Here is a 17,196-nt window from a genome sequence, read left to right as displayed (position 1 = left end):
ACTGTACGACTGTGCTCTAAGGCATATGAGTAAAAAGAAAATCTCGATTGACAAGTGTTTATTCAATACTTCTTATCAGTATTAGGGTTACTTGTCCAGAGGCTCACATACTGAATACTTGATCTCTAGCTGGTGCAGCTCTTTAGAAGTGACTGGGTCCTGAGGGCATCAATGTCATCAATAGATTAAGCTATTGATTTGTTGACAGCTGAATGGGAGTTTGGGTATACTCATAGGCTACTGGCAATGTATCTATGAAGGTGATCAGTATTAGTTACTTTCTATAAAACACATGACCAAGGCAACTTATAGACAGGTTTGCTAGGGCTTATGGTTCTAGGGGACAAGTGTCCATCATAGTGGGGAAACATGGCAGCAAGTAGCAGGCGTGGCTGCAGGAGCAGGAACCCAAGGACTCACATCTTCCACCACAAGAAAAAGCAGAGGGAGAGAACTAGAAATGGAGCCAGAGCTTTTAATTCCCACTGCCCATCTCCAGCTCCATAATTCCTTCAGCAAGGAGGTGCTTTTGAAACCTCTCCAGACAACACCACCAACCATGGACCAAGCATTCAAAGCTGGAATCTGTGAAGGACATCTTCATACAAACTGCAACAGGATACTCCCTCCCCCCCAGACCTGGCAGCCATGACAGTTTGCCTCCTTTCTTGCACTCACTCTTAGGATGTTCTGACTCTTCTCAGGCTCCAAGCCATGGTGCCAGCTGACCTTGGATTGAATGAAAGCTTTGAAATGGTGAGCCTTGAACATGCTTTCCTTGGGTATTTTGTCCAGATGATGAGAAACTGAGGAACAAGCTACCTGAGTTTGTAGATAAAAATAGAGGATGTCCTGTTAAACTGTAAGTTTCTGAGCTCACAGAGCATTTTAGAATCTGTGATAAACACATACTTATACACTGATGCTCCAAAAGCATCCATTGTACATCTAAGGGTAAATGTAACTACATCCCTATTGTCCTCTGTAACTTTGTTGTTTATTGATCTTTATAGATTTCTGTTTGAATATTTTGTTATTCCTGTTGTTATCCAGGTGTACTTTTATTACATGCACCTGTGAAGTGCTGTGAACTTGGAAAGTCATCTGTTTTATGCTTGAGAAATTGAAAATGAACTCTAATTTGATGCAGATATTTTAACTGGTAATAATGTATCTATGTACAATCTTCCTCATTGAAAGTTATGTCCCCCTTCTTGCAAGAGAGTAATAAAATGGAAACCGAGGCAACAGAAAGATGCACCAGAGATTAGCGTCCGTGGTGCTAAATCTCCAGAAAGTCTCAAAACAATGAGAACCCATTTTAGAAAACAAGCATACAACAGACACACACACACACACACACACACACACGAAACCATCTGATTTTTTATTTTTATCAACAGAATCCTGTGTGTGAAGCCAGAAAGAAGCAGAGCAGGGATGACAGCTGGGCAACCGTGCATAGCAGCACATAATGATAATAAGCCCCTGGTGAGATGGGGGCAAGTACCAGTGCTCATAAATTGAGATTCAAACCCAGAACTCAGAAGTTTTGACTGCTGTAGAAGGAGCTTCTAAATCTAGCTGCATTGCATGTGGCTTTAAGGAAGTGGGAGTGGGGAATGCTGGCCTTCAAGGAGAAGTCCCTCTATGTTTGTCATAGTGTGAGATGTTAACTTGACACAAACCTAGAGTCACCTGAGAAGAGAGAGCTGTAGTTGAAGAATTGCCTCTGTCAGATTGACCCATGGCCATGTCTATGGGGTATTTTCCTGGTTACTAATTAATGTAGATGGGCCAAGTCCACTGTGAGTGGTCTCATCCTTAGGCAGGAGTTCTGGGAAGTTTAAGAACAGTAGATGAGCTGGGGTGGGGGTGGGGCCCCATAAGCAGCTTTTTTCCTGTGGTTTCTGCTTCAAGATGCTGTCTTGAGCTCTTGTCATGATTTCCCTCAATGATGAACTGTAACCTGTAAGATGAAATAAACCCTTCCCTCCCCAAGTAACTTTTGGTTATAGTGTTTTTCACAGCAACAAAAAGCATTACAGGACAATGCCCTTTTCCACCCAAACCCTCACCCGGACCCTGATCCTGACCCTAACTCTAGCCCTGACTCTACCCATTTTCCTCGAGGATTATTATTTTAGTCTTTCTGCTCCTTGGTCCCTATGTTAATCAGTTCTCTGGACAAGACACCTGAAATCCTCTATTGATAAGGAAAAAGGGATAACTTAGACCCGTAGTTTTGGAGCTTTCAGTGAATGATTAAGTAGCCTGTTACTCTGGGGTTGCATTGTGGCAGAGAACACATGATGGAGAAACTGTTCCCCTGTGACCACTCACACATAGCCTGGGGAAGAAAGAACTGTTCTTCTGTCTTCAAGCGCATGCCCCACTGAACCAGGGATCTACTGCCTTCCAGCCACACCAGGCTGAGAACAAGGTTTTAACACACAAGCATTGGGGGAGACCCCTCATATCCAAACCACAGCTGCCTCCTACCATCTGAACTATCTTGTCACACATCAGGTCTGGCCCACTTATTCCTAGGGTTATTGAAGTCCATGTCCTCAGTCCTCCTAGCCCAGAGCCTGCACACCAATCTATCATTTAATATTCTCTAAATTCTTTAAAGGTTGCTGTGTCCCCAGCACACATAGATGCATAGAACAAGGCCCCATAATGACAGTTCAACTTCTGTCTGGAGGCTGCCAGACTGAGATCTGAACCCAGGTATCCTAAACGTATGCTCTTTCCTCAACTGTTTTGCCCCTCTGCTCGAAGTGGATTTTACCTACTGAGATATCTTGCCAGACCTATTATAAAGGAAAATGTATCTGAAGGATCTTGACTATGATTCCATTAATTTTAGAGCACTCTTGCAAACAAAACATGAATTATGTCAAAACACTTGATTACTGCCAAGTTAGAAGTGTAAGTACATTGTAGTGAAACCAAAAGCAGACAGGGCAAGGTAGCACATGTCTAATCCGAGCACTCAAAAGGCAGAGAGGCAAGTGGATTGCTATGGTTCAAGGTCACCCTGGTCTATATAGAGAGTTCTAGGATGGCTAAGGGTTACATAATGAGATCTCCTAACTTCTCATCCACCTCAAAAGAGAAGAAATAAGAAAAGAAAAAAAGGAAAAGAGAAAAAGGAAGAGCAGACAGGATGGCTACAGGAACCAAAGTCAGGGATTTTGCTTTCTTCCTTTGATCACACAGGCAAGCACAATGACTTTATTAGATGGCCCCACCAAACAAGTGACACAGGAGCCCATCTCCTGGGACAGCTCCATGGCTCCTGGCTTCAGGACAAAGCATGCTATGCTGAGTTACCCAAGCCCACTCCCTAAAAGTCTGACCTCAACTTATGCATAGTCTGAGCTGCATTTTTCCTGTCCTCATGGGCATCACTGGTTGTTGGGCACTCTTAGTAATATCTGTGTGGACCAGGGTAGGCAGGTAGACAACTCACTGTGCAAGTTAGGGAACCCCAAGAACCAATCAACCTGGACTGAGAAGTTCTCTGTGGCCCCTGAGGGCTCCCTTCCAGGGTGAGCCTGGTGACTGTTCCTTTATTTTGCTTTGTTTTTGAGATAAATGCTCATGTAGCCCAGGCTACCCTCTAACTTGCTATGTGGCTGAGGATGGCCTTGAACTGCCTGAGTGGTGGCATTACAGGTATGCACTCTCGTGTTCTATTTGAATGAGTGCCGGGAATCCATGGCTTCGTGCACACTAGGCAAGCACCCTACTGAGCTGTATTGATGGCCACCTTGAATTTCACAAGGAAGAGAAGCAGACCAGTGAGCATGGCAAATGCCCCAGTGTGCCCACTGGTGTGACCAGCAGAGCACCTGCAGGAACCAAACTGGGAAAAGAGAGGCTGTGGTCAGAAGTCGCCTTGAGTGCTAGCCTCCCTTCCAAGGTCCTGCTCAGCAGTGCCCCGACCTCAGAGGACCTCTCTTGCAATTCTACAGGGCAATGTCAAAACACAGGGACACGGACTGTGCAAAAGAGACACCCTCTTGGTATAAGGAGATACTCAGGCTCAGTCTCAAGTCAAACACACTCCAGGAATGACTGCAGGAGCCAGCAGTTGCCGCCAGCTCTTCAAAGGTTCCCTCAACACCTAGGGTAATTTAGGGCTACTAAACTTCTCTACCCTGGTAGGTTCTTAACATGGGGTTCCCAACTTCAATGAACAACATCCAGACTAAGGGTGACTGGCCACAGGGGGGGCCATCTACTTACCAGATATTGGAGTGCAGTGTGTTGTGCCTGGTCTTAATAGTGTGTGAAAGAGAGAAAGCAAGGCTGTGTAATTAAAGTTTCGGTGTATGAATCTGCTTAAAGGTGCTGAAGTTAGGAGAACAGAGGTGATTCTGTTCCACATCCGAGGGTCTTTGCCCTGACAATGTCTGTCTACCCACAGCACTGCCTTATGTAACTCCTTCCTTCGCAGCTAGCCACACAGAAATAGCAAGAAACTGTAAAATAACCCTCCTTCCCTACTTCCATTTCCCTCCCTTAGCACAGCCTTAAGGAGCTGGATGGGCCTTGGTTCCTCCTGTTTATGTCTGGGCCCATTATCAGGGAGGGCACTTTAGTTGAGGGGTTGAGTATCATATAATCATTATAAAACAAATTGCTTTTCCACTGTGTGAGAGCCAGGGAGAAGAAACCAAGACCTGCCACCCACTCTTATTTAAACAAACTAATGTCACTCTAGAGGCCAAAAGGAGCCAGCTCTGCCACCCACCTCTACAGAGGCTATGGCTAAGCTGTCCGGCTTGGTCTCCCTGTTGTGGGGGTGGGCCGGGACAGCAGCAGCAGTGCAGTCCACTACCCCAATGGGGGCTGTGAGGACTTCCAGGGCGCAGTTTCCCTGGCTATGGGGGAGGATTAAGGGAAAGTCCCATGGCAGGCACCACTCTCTCCCCCGGACTACAAGAAAGACTACAAATACAGCTTTCTGCTGTCTAGCTCTAACCTCCACCTCATTGTCTGGCACACATACACACCAAGGTCTTCTGGCTATATTTTTTTAATTCCAGTAAGTCTTGAGGGCCCTCTCCCCATCCTTGGGCGGGGGGGGGGAGGGGGTGCTGATACACAGTTTCTGAAGTCGCTGGAAACTGAGCTAGTCACTGTCAGGTCCCCCAAAGAAAGGCTTCTGCTAAGGAAAGGTAAACACAGGGGCTCAGAACTCCCAGTTAGAATTAGCTGGAAGGCACCTGAATACCTAAATTGCTCTCTGGCGCCCCCATCTCGACCAATACCATTTGCAGGGAAGCCTCCTACTGGGTTCCTAAGGAGGAGCAAGAGAACAGTGCTGAGCATTTCTGGGCGACTAAATCTCAGCACCGGGCCACTGGCTCCCCTATTTCTTTGCATTCTAAACATTTCTCAGACTCATGCCTGCAGGCAGGCAATGGAGCAGATTACTACAAGTTGCGCGCTCCCGCCCTCTCTAAGCTCTTGGAGTGTAGAGTGTGGAGGGTGCGTCCTGAGGGCCAGAGGCGTACGTGGGGCCCCACTGGTTATCTCCCAGTTGTGGCTCCCTGCCTTGGACTCCAGTACGCGGCTGTTCTACCCCGAGCCCCACCCTTTGGCGCATCGAGCAGCGCTGGATCCCCATAGAGTATGGGAAGATCTAGTTCTGTGCACAGCGGACAGGGGACCTGTGTTAGGAAGGAATCGAAGAAATGCCAAGAGAGTAGGGGTGTCTGCTGGAACCTGTTCCAACCAGCGAGGACGCAGCTGTGGGCTTGAGGGAGCTGAGCGCTCGGGATCGCTCTTAACCGGAGTCGCTTTCGATTTGCGCAGCTTTTGCCCAGAGCTCAGCAGCACAGCACCCTCAACAGCGCGATCCCGACACGCTGGGCCGGTTGGCTGCTTCCCGGGGATGAGGAGATTGAGGGCTGAGACCTGGGAGGGAGAACAGAAAGACTGGAAGGGAAGGAGTTCTCCGTGGAGGAAGCCAGGGTACCCTAGGAATAGAGCCTCTCCGTGAGCCGGATGGGTCCTGTGGCTGTGGCGTCCTTCAAAGCTTTATACTATAACTGTCTTCCCGGGAGAACATGAGTCCTGGCACCAGGGCAGGTTGTGTTGCTCAGGCCGTGGGTGCCTGACCCCATTCTGCAGGGCATGCAGGCTGATTCTGAGGGTCTGGGGAACCTTTTCCCTCCAAGCCCCTCCATTTCCGGGTACTCTCGACCCTGACTCCACCCAAAGCCCTGAAAAACTGTCCGGAGGTGACTCTACCAGGCAGCTTTTGCTCTGGGAACTCTTTTATGCTGGCAGTGGCCTTACAGGACCCCGATATGATAATTAAGGACACACGTGGCTAAGGCTCTGTTCTAGTAGATAGAGGAATAGAAAGGGGCCTGAGAAGTTGGCCAAAGGACACCTTCTCGGCTGGGACAATTCTAGGGGTGGGTGCGGGTGGATGGAGAGCTTTGTAACAAAATGATTGTAGTAGATAGGGCAAAACCTGCGGTTGGGACAGACCCTGGGTATCATTTTCAGGACAAGAACTCACTTCAGAACACCCCGCCCCAACCCCTTCACACACTCAAAAGGCGCCCATAAACCAGGATCCCTGTAGTGAACGAAGCATCCGGGATCGAGGAGCAACCCCAGCTCTGGGAAGAGAGAAATAGGTGTACCAGACCAGTCCAGCTCAGGCCTTTAGCTGCGGACTGTTCTGGTCAGTGCAGGGCGGTCTCTAGTGCAGGATGGTAAATAGGTCTCGAGCCACCTCGCCCGCTGTCCTTTGACACTGCAGCTCAGCAGAAGTCCAGAGCCTAGAGTGCGGACGGACGCAATTCTTGCTGCCGCCCTATTCGTCACTCCTAATCTGATCATTGAACTCCTGTTCGGGTTTGAAGCCCTTCCTAGCTCGCCCTTCTCTCTGGTTGAGTGGGGAACCGAGAACCTGCACCCATGCAGAGCGAAAGTGCAGCGACAGGCCCAGGGTATGCAGAATGGGCAAGGTCTCCAAGGAAATGTCCTCAGGCCAGACCATCTCCTCCAGCCGCCTTCGGGTAACCGAATGCAGTCACTTGCCCTTGATCTTGCAGGGCTGAGACCAGGGCGGCGGGCAAGCTGAGAGCTCAGACCTGCGCGGCCTTGGCAGCCCAGCCCCACATCCTTTGATCCTCCTTATTCATTCCAGCTGCGCCCTATTTGTCTGTCATTTTCCCCTTTTCCTCCAGAATCATTATTTATGGCAGAAAAACAAAAGGTGCTCCCTGGAAAGAACCGAGGCAAGGAGTAAATTTCTGAGAAACAAGAGAGTGAATATGTTTCCTTTTAAAGGTCACCAAAAAGGAGGGGAGGGGAAGGGGAAGTGTAGGGGAGGAGGGGAGGATGAGGGTCTGATCAGTGCTTCCTGGAACTCATTACGGGAGAGCATTAACTAACCGCTAGATCAGAGCCAGCTTTTTCTCACGAAAAAGCAAATATTTTTTTAAAAATAACCGAAGGTAATTATAACCCTGTTGTTGACACTAACGATTAATAATTGATCAGGAGTTACACACAATAAATTGTCAATTTATCTCCTCATAAAATATGCTTGCTAGTGTAGCTGGGTTTCCTCCCCTGGGCATGTCCTTCGAAGATCCACTCCGCGTGTACATGCTGCCTGGATCCCACAGTCAATCCTAGAAGAATGTTAGACTTAACTTCTTTTCAGCTCCAAATAGAACAAAATTATGTTGGGGCACCTTTTGAAAGCCCTTTCCTTATGAGCTCTGGGCCAGATTTAAACAAACAAGCATTCTTCCTCCTCCTTCTACCTGGGATTCCAAGAAAACAGACAGGGTGTTTCATAACTGTTTTAGCAGTATTACCAGTATTGTCTTCCCAAATAATGTCTTCATTTTTCTTAGAAAAGACAGCACTCTACCCACTCCCAGTATTGAGAGCCAGTTCTCTGCTGGGAGTTTGGAGGAGAAAGAGCTGTTCGGAGAGACTGCAAGAAGTACTGGCGAAGGCACATGGTAAACCTACAAATGGTGCCATTTGACCCCTACATGTTGGGGTTAGCTGGGTTTTCTCCTTCACTTAGCAGTGGCTGAGGTCTGTGGTAGTCAGTAGGCTGGAAGCATTTTCATAATGACCAATAGGAAGGGGGAAATTATATTGTCGTAGATTAATTCTCCTTAAAATAAGCCTTTAAAATATTGGTAGGGATTTGTCACTTGCATAAAGGTTTGAGACTACATCAAAGGGCCATGTCCCCCTTGGGATCTGTGGAAATTTAAATGATGTTAACATAACATTCGCATGGGGCACACAGCTGTGTGTTGTTTCCAGAATCCATTTGTGTTAACATCCTTGAAATACTATTTTCATAAAAGCTACTTTAAAATATATTTAATATATCTATAGATTTAATTAGGGGGTCTAAGTGAATATTTTCTTCAGATCTTGATGGACTAGTTAACTAAAAATTTTAAATGGCGACAATGATTAGTATGTGGCTAATTGGAGTGAACTTTTTAACAATTCGGTGCATTTAAAAATTTTAAAAAGGCTTTTCTGACTCCTTAAATTGGTTTAAAATGATTTTTTAAAAAAGGACTAATGTCTGTGAAACTACTCCGTCATGGTGCTAGTTTCCTAATTTCAAGAGGGCACACTTTGCCTTTAGCCTCCTTCGTAAATATTCCAACGTCACTGTACTTGACCCAAGAAGGCTTGGGGCTTTGGTGCCATCCAGTAAGTCTGGACCAGGTGGAAATTTGATGGAGTCTGCAGCATTCAGGTACACACACCTCTGCAGACCTCTCTCCCTATGCAGTTCTAGCCTTTCTCCCACATCCAGGAGTGCAGACGGAGGCCAAAAGAGGGTGCTTGGGAGACTCACCCCAACCCCTGCTAGACAGCTGATTGTTCCTGCCCCCTTATTCTCTGTTGCCCGCCCCTTCTGACTTTCAGACAAAGGTGGGTGAGGTTCTTTTCAAGTTTCAAAGGCAGTTGCTAGGCAGCTCTGCTGAGACAATAACTCTTTTATTGGGAACAAATGTTGACATTTGACGGGCGCAGGAGGCAGCACCCAAGCCAGCCGCCCAGCAAGCGCACCCCCCCCCCCCGTGCTCTCGCCAATGCCCGGGCCTCCGGGCCCACCTGAGATTAAAGCGCGAATTCTGATAAATCGGCTCTAATGAAATCCGGCCTGTGGAGGGCCTTCTGCCCTTCTGGCTGTAGCGGCCAGACTATGCGAAGGCGAGGGCCCCGATAGTCAGCAGCGCGCCCGGGCATGCAGGCAGTCTGTAATTCAGTGTGGCTGCCCTGCCAGAGTTCCGTGGGGCTCATTTCTCCACGGAAGTCACTTCCCTACATGGGGTTCTCCTACTCTTCTTCTCTTCTCTTCTCTTCTCTTCTCTTCTCTTCTCTTCTCTTCTCTTCTCTTCTCTTCTCTTCTCTTCTCTTCTCTTCTCTTCTCTTCTCTTCTCTTCTCTTCTCTTCTCTTCTCTTCTCTTCTCTTCTCTTCTCTCTCCCTCCCTCCCTCCCTCTCTTTAGTCTCCCTAAACACACCTGCAATTTTGTGTTCCTCGCGATTATTTAAAAATCAAGTTCTCCAGTAAGATATTCAGGTCGGGAGGGAGGTGGGTAAGCTATGGAAATCTCTGATAATTTGTTGGGCGTATAAACATCAAAGCAGCTTCATTAGCTTTGGCTAATCTCCTGAGGCCTCTGAGATGTCACAGAGAGAAACAAAACAAGCCAGCCCTCTGGAACGGGGTGAAGGTCTGGAGCCCTTTTGCTGCAAAAGGGACCCAGTAAGTCCAGGTAAGAAAAATTTCCTGAGATCCACTTTGGCCACACTACCAGCTTTCTAATTCTGGGCACATGCAGGAAGGACATTTGGGCTTGGGATTTTTTTCCCAGTCACACTGTAGCCAAACTTCTGCCTTAAATGATGCCTGATCATTAGAGTTATCTTGGGCATTTTGTTCCTTAGATCTTGTTAATTTTCATACTTCCCTCCTAAAATTTTCAAAAGACTCAAGTCACAACGTTACAGGTGACAGAGATACTGCCACTCTGCCCTTTTAGTTCTCTGCTGATTTGTGAACATGGTCCACACCAATAGAGAAGGGCCGGGAGGGCCAGGCCATTTGTTACTGCAGCATAAAGTGGATCTGGAAGGAGATACGGTTATCTCTGCAAATCCTAAGAAACTGAAACAAACAACAAAAGCAAAAAGACAACGAGACTACCCTCTGACTTCCCAACCCAGAAATCTCCCAGACTAGCAAGGGTCTCTGCTGATTTATATATACATACATATATATATATATATATATATATATATATATATATATATATATATAGTCTGAACCCTGAGTGCCCATGCATTTCAAACCAATCCCTAAATCCCAAGCAGCCTTCATTTTCCCCTCCATAGGCACCCGACTTAGTGCCTCTCCAGGCCAGCCTGCTGGGGCTTTGCTTCAAGTACCTCAGATGACTTTCCAATACCCTTTCTAACAAGACCCCAGCAAGAGGCCACTAATTTCTATGGCACAAAAAGCCACTGGAGAGAGATCCTTTTGTCAATAGCAACTGGCCTACAATTTCCCATCCTCAGCCACATCAGCCTATCGGAGCTGGCAGATGTTTAGACAAGATTTTATAAATCGTTCAATCTCAGCCCATAATGAACCCCAACTGACCATTCCAGAGCAGCCCAAAGCACCAGAGACCTCCCCCGCTGGGCTCCAATAACGCTCCCCTGCCGCACTGTTATTAATCATGGGATGAAATAGGTGAGCCTCTTGAAAAATAAGTGTATGATTGATTAAAGGGCAATCTAAGGAGCCATTATTCTTGCTTTATAAACGTAAGTTATATTCACTCAATTTATCTTTGCAGAGGAAATAAATGATTGTTCGTTTCTTCACCGAAATTTTATTATATGGGTATCTACATAATTTGAGAAAAGCTGAAGTGACAGAGTGGTTGCTTTTATGATACTAATCAAAGGGGTTGGGCTATTTGGCTGCAAATTCCAGGCTGGTCCTGTAATTAGGAGGTGAGTAGACAATAAAGAGACAATGTCTGAGGATGTTTAAACTTTTCTTTTCCCTGAGGGTTAAGGGTAAGCAGAGTGCCACAGTAAAGAATCCACTTCCCGCCCCCTCCTGTTAGTGGGAGCTGAAAAGAAAGAAAAAGTAAAGGCTTCTTCCCTGAATGTGCTTCATCTGTGTCAAGGGAGATACTGCAGGCCGAGGAGAACAAGCGTTCCCATCAGTCACTCCTTGGGGGAGGACTCTCCAGTATCAGTGGGAGGACCCCGATCCAGCACCACAAAAGAAGATGAAATGCAGAGAGGTGGCATATCCTTTTATTTTTTTTTCTTCCATGTTTTAGAAATTTACACTAAGCAGGGATTTGCATATTCAGAGAACAAAAAACCTGAATTACTTTCTTGAAACACATGTGTATGTGAATAAACTGGAACTATAGGTATCTCCCTGTTGTACATTAATTTCTCTGCAATTTTTCAAATAAGCTCAAGAAGGACATTTATCTCACTGGCTCTTCACTTAAAGGTGAGGTAGGATCACCTTTGGGGCAGGAACCAGGGCTACCACTGGAGCTTCTACCCAAATGGGTCTCCAGTAATAATGAGCCCCAAACACCATTTTCTTGTAGGCGCATCTGTTTTTATTTACAGTTTTAGATATAAATTAGTAGAGAATTGATGTTAAACAACCAACAGAGATTGTATAACCAGCAATGTTCAAATAAAAACCAGGCAGAATTTATTTACAAAAGTTTTAGATTTCATTGCAATACAACTTGCATAAATTACTAGAAGCTTTATATCATTATAAAAATAAATATCAAATTTGTTTCCACTTCTGAAGGACTCAAGTTCTTCAATCACGTTAGTTCTACCGTGTACATTTTTTTTTTTACAAATAAATTTTACAGCAAGTCCTATCACACCTATAGAATATATACCGTGGCAATGAAGTGATGAAGATATCCTGAGAAAAAACAGATTGTTTCCAAAAGTCACACAAACATAGGGAAGCTATACTATGACAACAAGTTCTCATGTGCCCAGACAACGTGTGTCCAGTCCTTAGAGTCTGTGGGTTGGCAGTGCACTGTGCATCCTCTTAGACAGTGGCACAAAATGTGGTCCGGGTTTCCACATCTGGGGTTTGTATCTGTGTATTTATGAGCTTGGGAAGGGAGAATAGCCTCCTGACTTTTTTTCCAAAGCAATTGTGACACCTACCTGTGGACCAAGGAAAAGACCAAATTATCTCAAATTCTTCAGTTCCACGTCAACACATCGACAACATTCAAGCTTGTGTCTACTGGCTCTGCCTCTTTGCCATCTTTAGTGGCTAGAACTAGTAATGTTGTCTAGTTGTAAATTTTTGTAACAGCTCTGGGGGAGAACTAGAGTCCACAGTGTCCATGTGGATACTGAACACCAAGTCGCAGGCCCATAAAAGACCAGGCCTGCTGGTGTCTCTTTAGTCTTATTCTGAAAACAATATCCATGTCAGGCAAAATACCCAGTTTTCTGCACAACTCACTCATCAGACAAGGTGTCCTTTATGTGTCGAAAAGAGTTTTGAAGCACACAGAAATGCCCAAATCTTTGAAACCACCATCATCAACCAACAACACAGTGGTTTTGTGTGTGTGTGTGTGTGTTCTGTTTAGAGAAGTGATTCTACAAAGCAGGACTTGAGCAGAAAAGAAAAAAAAAATCTATAACACAGAAGGCAAAGAGGCTAGAAGAAAGCCAATACTCTATTCTCCAGCGAAACCACACCACACTGCACAGGACAAGGGCTTGGGGGCTGGAGGATGCAGAGGGAACCAACTTACTTGCACTGCTGACCTTGGCCCTCCTATAGGTAGGTCTGGACGCCTGCACCAACAACTGCACAGCCCTCACTGGTATCTGTCAGGGGAGGGGCAGTTAGTGAGGACAGGCTACAGTCCCTGGCAGCTAAGCACCTACCAGCTCTTATCCCTGCAAGGGACACACACTCCCGGGACATCTAAGATCCACGTTATTTATGCTCCCTCCTTTTTCCTTCTTTTCTTCCTCTCCTGGAGCCCCAGTCTCAGGGATGCAGAGTTAGAAACAATGGAGGTAGTGTAAGAAAATTAGGCCTCCGAGAGTTCCCAGGAACCTGTGCTTTTCTTGAGCCAAAGGCAGATAGAATCCCACTAAGCTCCATTTTTAACCAACACCACAGAAGAAAGACTTCACCCACCAGGGAGACAAGCACAGATCACATTTCCTGCCAATAAGTTTGCCAAAACAAAATAGTTACTTGATAATATTAACAGTAAATTAAATAAAGAGTAAATAAAGCAGGATAGACCAAAAAGGAGGGCTAGCCCCTTTTGCCTTCACTCTTCAACGGGTCTCCCCACACTGGCCTCCCAAATTCTGGGTCTGACAAGAGGCTAAGTTGGTCCCGGCGCCCTTTCCCAGGTTTCTGGCTAGTTCTGACTCACCAGAATCCCTCCCCGCGGGCCTCAGGCAGCCTACCTTTCTTGGGCTCGTAGCCGCCGCCCGGAGGCCTGTAGTGGGACTCCAGTGAATGCGAGCCCGCCTTGCCCGTGTCGCTGGCCGCCTTGGGCACGGCGTGCAGTGTCTCGGCTGGTGAGGAGGCCGCGGTATTGTACCGCAGAAGGCCCTGGCCTTGCAGCGCTGCGTTTAAGTTCCCGTAGTTTGTGTAGTTGCCATAGAAAGGGGACGTGTAATAGAGGTGGCGGCCCAGCAGCGGCGAAGCAGAGTAGGGCGAGCCTCCCGGAGGGGCCCCAGTCGAGGCAGGCGCGGCGGCAGCGGGCAGCCCCGGAGGCCCGCAACCCGGGCCCAAGCTTGGTTGCTTGAGGTCCGACGTGGCTATTTCGGCCAGCGACCACAGCTTGGGTTTGCTGGCGGGCGGCGGCGCTCCTGGCGACGTCCGGCTGCCTAGGGGCGTCTTGCCACCGCTGCCACCGCGCGGCGCGGCTTCGGGCGCCGGGCTCAGCAGGGGTGCCTCCACGCCGGTGAGAGGCGAGGAGGTTACGGGCTTGGGTGGCGCCAGGTCCCGCTCGCACTCGTCTTCCTCGTCCTCCTCGTCCTCCAGGTCCTCAAACTTGTCCTTACACTCTGAGCCTGATTCGCACAAGGCATCCCCGGCGCGGCAGGGCAATTTTTCCCCATCTGACTCCGCTGAGCACGAGTGGTCCGTGAGCGAGTCGACGTGTAGACTGATCCCTGAGGGGACGCGAGTACGGTGGGCAGAAAGCTGGACCAGCAGGGGCACCCGCACCCCCATCCTCCCAGCGTTCAGCACCGACCTTCCCACGACCCCGCACCTCACCCGGAGGCAGCATTAACTGCGGCCCAGCATCTCTACAGAGCCCCGGGGACTCTCCAACCCAAATCCATTTTCTAGGCCCGGGACCCCGCGTGACAGGTGCGTAGTGTCCGCCCTTACCACTGCCCGCCTGGGAAGAAAGCTCCCTGAGCCTTCGCACTGACCGCTGCCCCGCTCACCTTCGTCCTCCGCAGAGGTCTCTGTGCCATCCTGTGCCTTGTCCGAACTCTCTTCCTTGCTTCTGGAAGCATCTCCCTCATCCTCGTCCTCATCCTCGCTTTTGTTTCTCGGGGCCCAGGTCATTTTGTTCTCCTTCTTGAGGCGTCGGCGCGCGTTGGCGAACCAGGTGGAGACCTGCGTGAGGGTCATCTTGGTGATGATGGCCAACATGATCTTCTCTCCCTTGGTGGGGTACGGGTTCTTTCGGTGTTCGTTGAGCCAGGCTTTCAGTGTGGCAGTGGCGTCCCGCGTGGCGTTCTTGCGGTACGCGGGGTCGTTGAGCTGGTATGGATAGGCCGCACTGCCATATGGATGGTAGCTGATGGCGCCAGTCATTCCGGTGGTGTGCGTGTCGTATGGCGAGCCCTGGAACCCACAACAGCCTGTGAGTGGTAGGTGCATGGGCCCCTCAGGCGTCACCCCCAAGCGACCCTCCGTCAGCCCCCTGCTGCCTTTCCTGCTAGGCTTCTCTGGGTTGGAAACCTCTCTTTAGCCAGAGAACCAGAAAAATACAAGGCTAGCTGCTGGAAAACAAAACTATTGCCATTTGATTCTAGAATTTTGTTTTAACACTTTACTTTTTCTAAAACGACAGTTTCCCGAGTAGCGCGAACAGTGTCTGCAAACATATTTGGATAGTCCCGCACTACAGCAAGTAGTTTCTTTATATCTAAATTTCATCATAGGCTTCCCGCACTGCTCCTTCCTTCCCTTCCCTCCTTTATGTAGCTTAAAAAAATACTTCGGAACCCCACTCCGCTATTCACCCTCTAAAGCAGAGTAAATCCAATTTGCAACTCAGAAGCCAGTCAGCGTTTCCAATTCTTCAACTACGTAGTAATTAGCATTTTAATTCATCCTTTAACGTTTAACTAGGAGAGGTTTGTAACCTTCTCCCAAGGCCTGGTTCCTACCCAGGGAATTCCACCTAGAGCAAACCCCTCCCCCCATACACAATGTCTTCACACACCCCAAAACTGCCAAGACCCGCTCTGGCTGGGCCTGTTCTCAGAACTCAGAGATGCTCAGACAGATCCCGGATCTAAGGAGCTGGAACCCATAGGCCTACTACGAACTCTGGCAGCACTTAGCGGGTCCCAAAGCCGTTAACACATTATTTTTTCCCTGAAAGCACGGTCAGCGAGACAGAAAACGACCAAGACTAAAGCGCTTCGGCCTGGGTCTAGGGCGAGAACCACAGGCTCAGCCCATCCCCAGCCCCCCTCCAAACCCACCCCCTCCCCCCCCCTCCCTGTGACCTCGCCGCTACCAGTCTGGCCAAGAAACCCAACGCTTGCGGCATTGGCCCTAGAGGCCTGGGCAGCCGGGGCCCTCAGCCTGGAACCACGCGGAGAGCTGCCGACAGATTTCGCAGCCCCAGCAATCCGCACGCGCGGATTAGAGATTACTCTTGGTCCAGGCACGGGTGGAGTAGCACTTCGCACGAGCTCAAGGGAAATCAGCCTACGAGCACTGCAGGTCAGTCCCGTCCCTTGTTTAGTGCAGCAACGGGTGCTGGTGACTTTGGAGCCGCCACCCGCGTCGCGTTCCCAGCGCTCAGCTCAACTCACTCCCCGGTCCGGGTCTCCCCAGCCCCCATCCCAAAGCGGTTACCATGTAGGACGGGAAGCCGGCAGCCGCGGCGGCAGCGGCGTCCGCCGAGTACTGCAGCGGGCTGCCGAAGCCGGTTGCCGCCTGCGCTGTGAAGGCCGCCGAGCCGGGGTACGGGCTGAACGCGGAGCCCGACGCCGAACGCGCCAGCTCCTCGCTGCGCGGCGCCGCCAGCGCGGACGCGCCGTACGCGGGGCACGAGTAGAGCGCCAGCGAGCCGGGCGCTTGGTACAGGTAGCCCTGCGGGTAGGACATGGTGGGCGCGGGGCGCGGGGCCCGCGTCACACGGAGCAGCGGGCAGCGCGCGCGGCGCCCTCCATCCACGCCCGGCCGGGGCGCACCGAGGCCGCGGGCCGGAGCAGGCTGGGCTGGTGGGCGCTAGGCTGGGCGCGGGGTTGGCTGATCGGCGGGGCGGCGGTAGCGGGCAGCGCGGAGCCGGTGGGCGCAGCCGCGCGCCAGGCCGGCGGTCGGGATTTGGGGGAGTCTGCAGTCAGGAGTGAGGAGTTGAGGAAGGAGCGCTCGAGTTTCCGAGGGACATTGGAACGCCGAGCTGTCCGTCACACTCTCATCTGCATATTCTGGTGCCCGCCCCTCCCCTGCCCCGCCCGCCGCCGAGGCCCCGCGGAGGCCGGGGGAGGGGCAGAGAGCGGAGGGGAGGGAAGCGGAGGGGAAGGCGGAGGAGTGGCAGCCAGAGGCTGGAGGGAGGGACGTGCAGGCTTTTGTCGCGCAGCCGCCTCTCTCCACTCCCGCCCGGGCCAGCAGCCTGCAGCGGTGAAGCCCAGCCTGGCCAAACTGGGCGTAGCGCTCACCCCCTCCCACTGGCACATCCTCTCAGCCACGTCCGCGCACCCCGCCGCCGACTCCCGCCTTGGCCCAGCCACCTTTCTCCTTCCCGGGGCCCCATCCGGGCACTGCCGGCGCTCTTGCTCGCCTAGCACTGGTCAGCAAAGGCCTCCTGCAGTCGGGCCAGGTCCGATCCACCTGGATAACATACGGA

At 49.9% G+C, this 17,196-nt stretch overlaps 1 protein-coding gene across 1 annotated transcript; it reads right to left on the bottom strand.

The window, feature by feature from the left end:
- Positions 1-11,343: 11,343 nt before the first annotated feature.
- On the bottom strand, positions 11,344-16,697 carry Irx2 (iroquois homeobox 2). Its single transcript, XM_021180710.2, has 5 exons — positions 16,203-16,697; positions 14,549-14,954; positions 13,553-14,266; positions 12,877-12,952; positions 11,344-12,271 (listed from the first exon to the last, which is right to left on the bottom strand). Exons 1-4 carry the CDS (start codon positions 16,452-16,454, stop codon positions 12,900-12,902), a joined length of 1,425 nt encoding a protein of 474 aa, XP_021036369.1. The 5' UTR covers positions 16,455-16,697; the 3' UTR covers positions 11,344-12,271; positions 12,877-12,899.
- Between the last annotated feature and the right edge of the window lie 499 nt (positions 16,698-17,196).

Source organism: Mus caroli, chromosome 13, assembly GCF_900094665.2.
Source record: "Mus caroli chromosome 13, CAROLI_EIJ_v1.1, whole genome shotgun sequence".
NCBI classification, from domain to species: domain Eukaryota; kingdom Metazoa; phylum Chordata; class Mammalia; order Rodentia; family Muridae; genus Mus; species Mus caroli.
Note: the sequence above shows the minus strand (reverse complement) of the source record. Positions and strands in the feature narration are given on the sequence as shown.

Coding starts and splice junctions, on each gene's coding strand:
- Irx2 (XM_021180710.2), bottom strand. CDS start 16,454: ATGTCCTACCCGCAGGGCTACCTGTACCAAGCGCCCGGCTCGCTGGCG. Junction 14,955..16,202: donor CCGGCTTCCCGTCCTACATG/GTAACCGCTTTG, acceptor TGTGGGTTCCAG/GGCTCGCCATACGACACGCA. Junction 14,267..14,548: donor GACCTCTGCGGAGGACGAAG/GTGAGCGGGGCA, acceptor GCGTCCCCTCAG/GGATCAGTCTACACGTCGAC.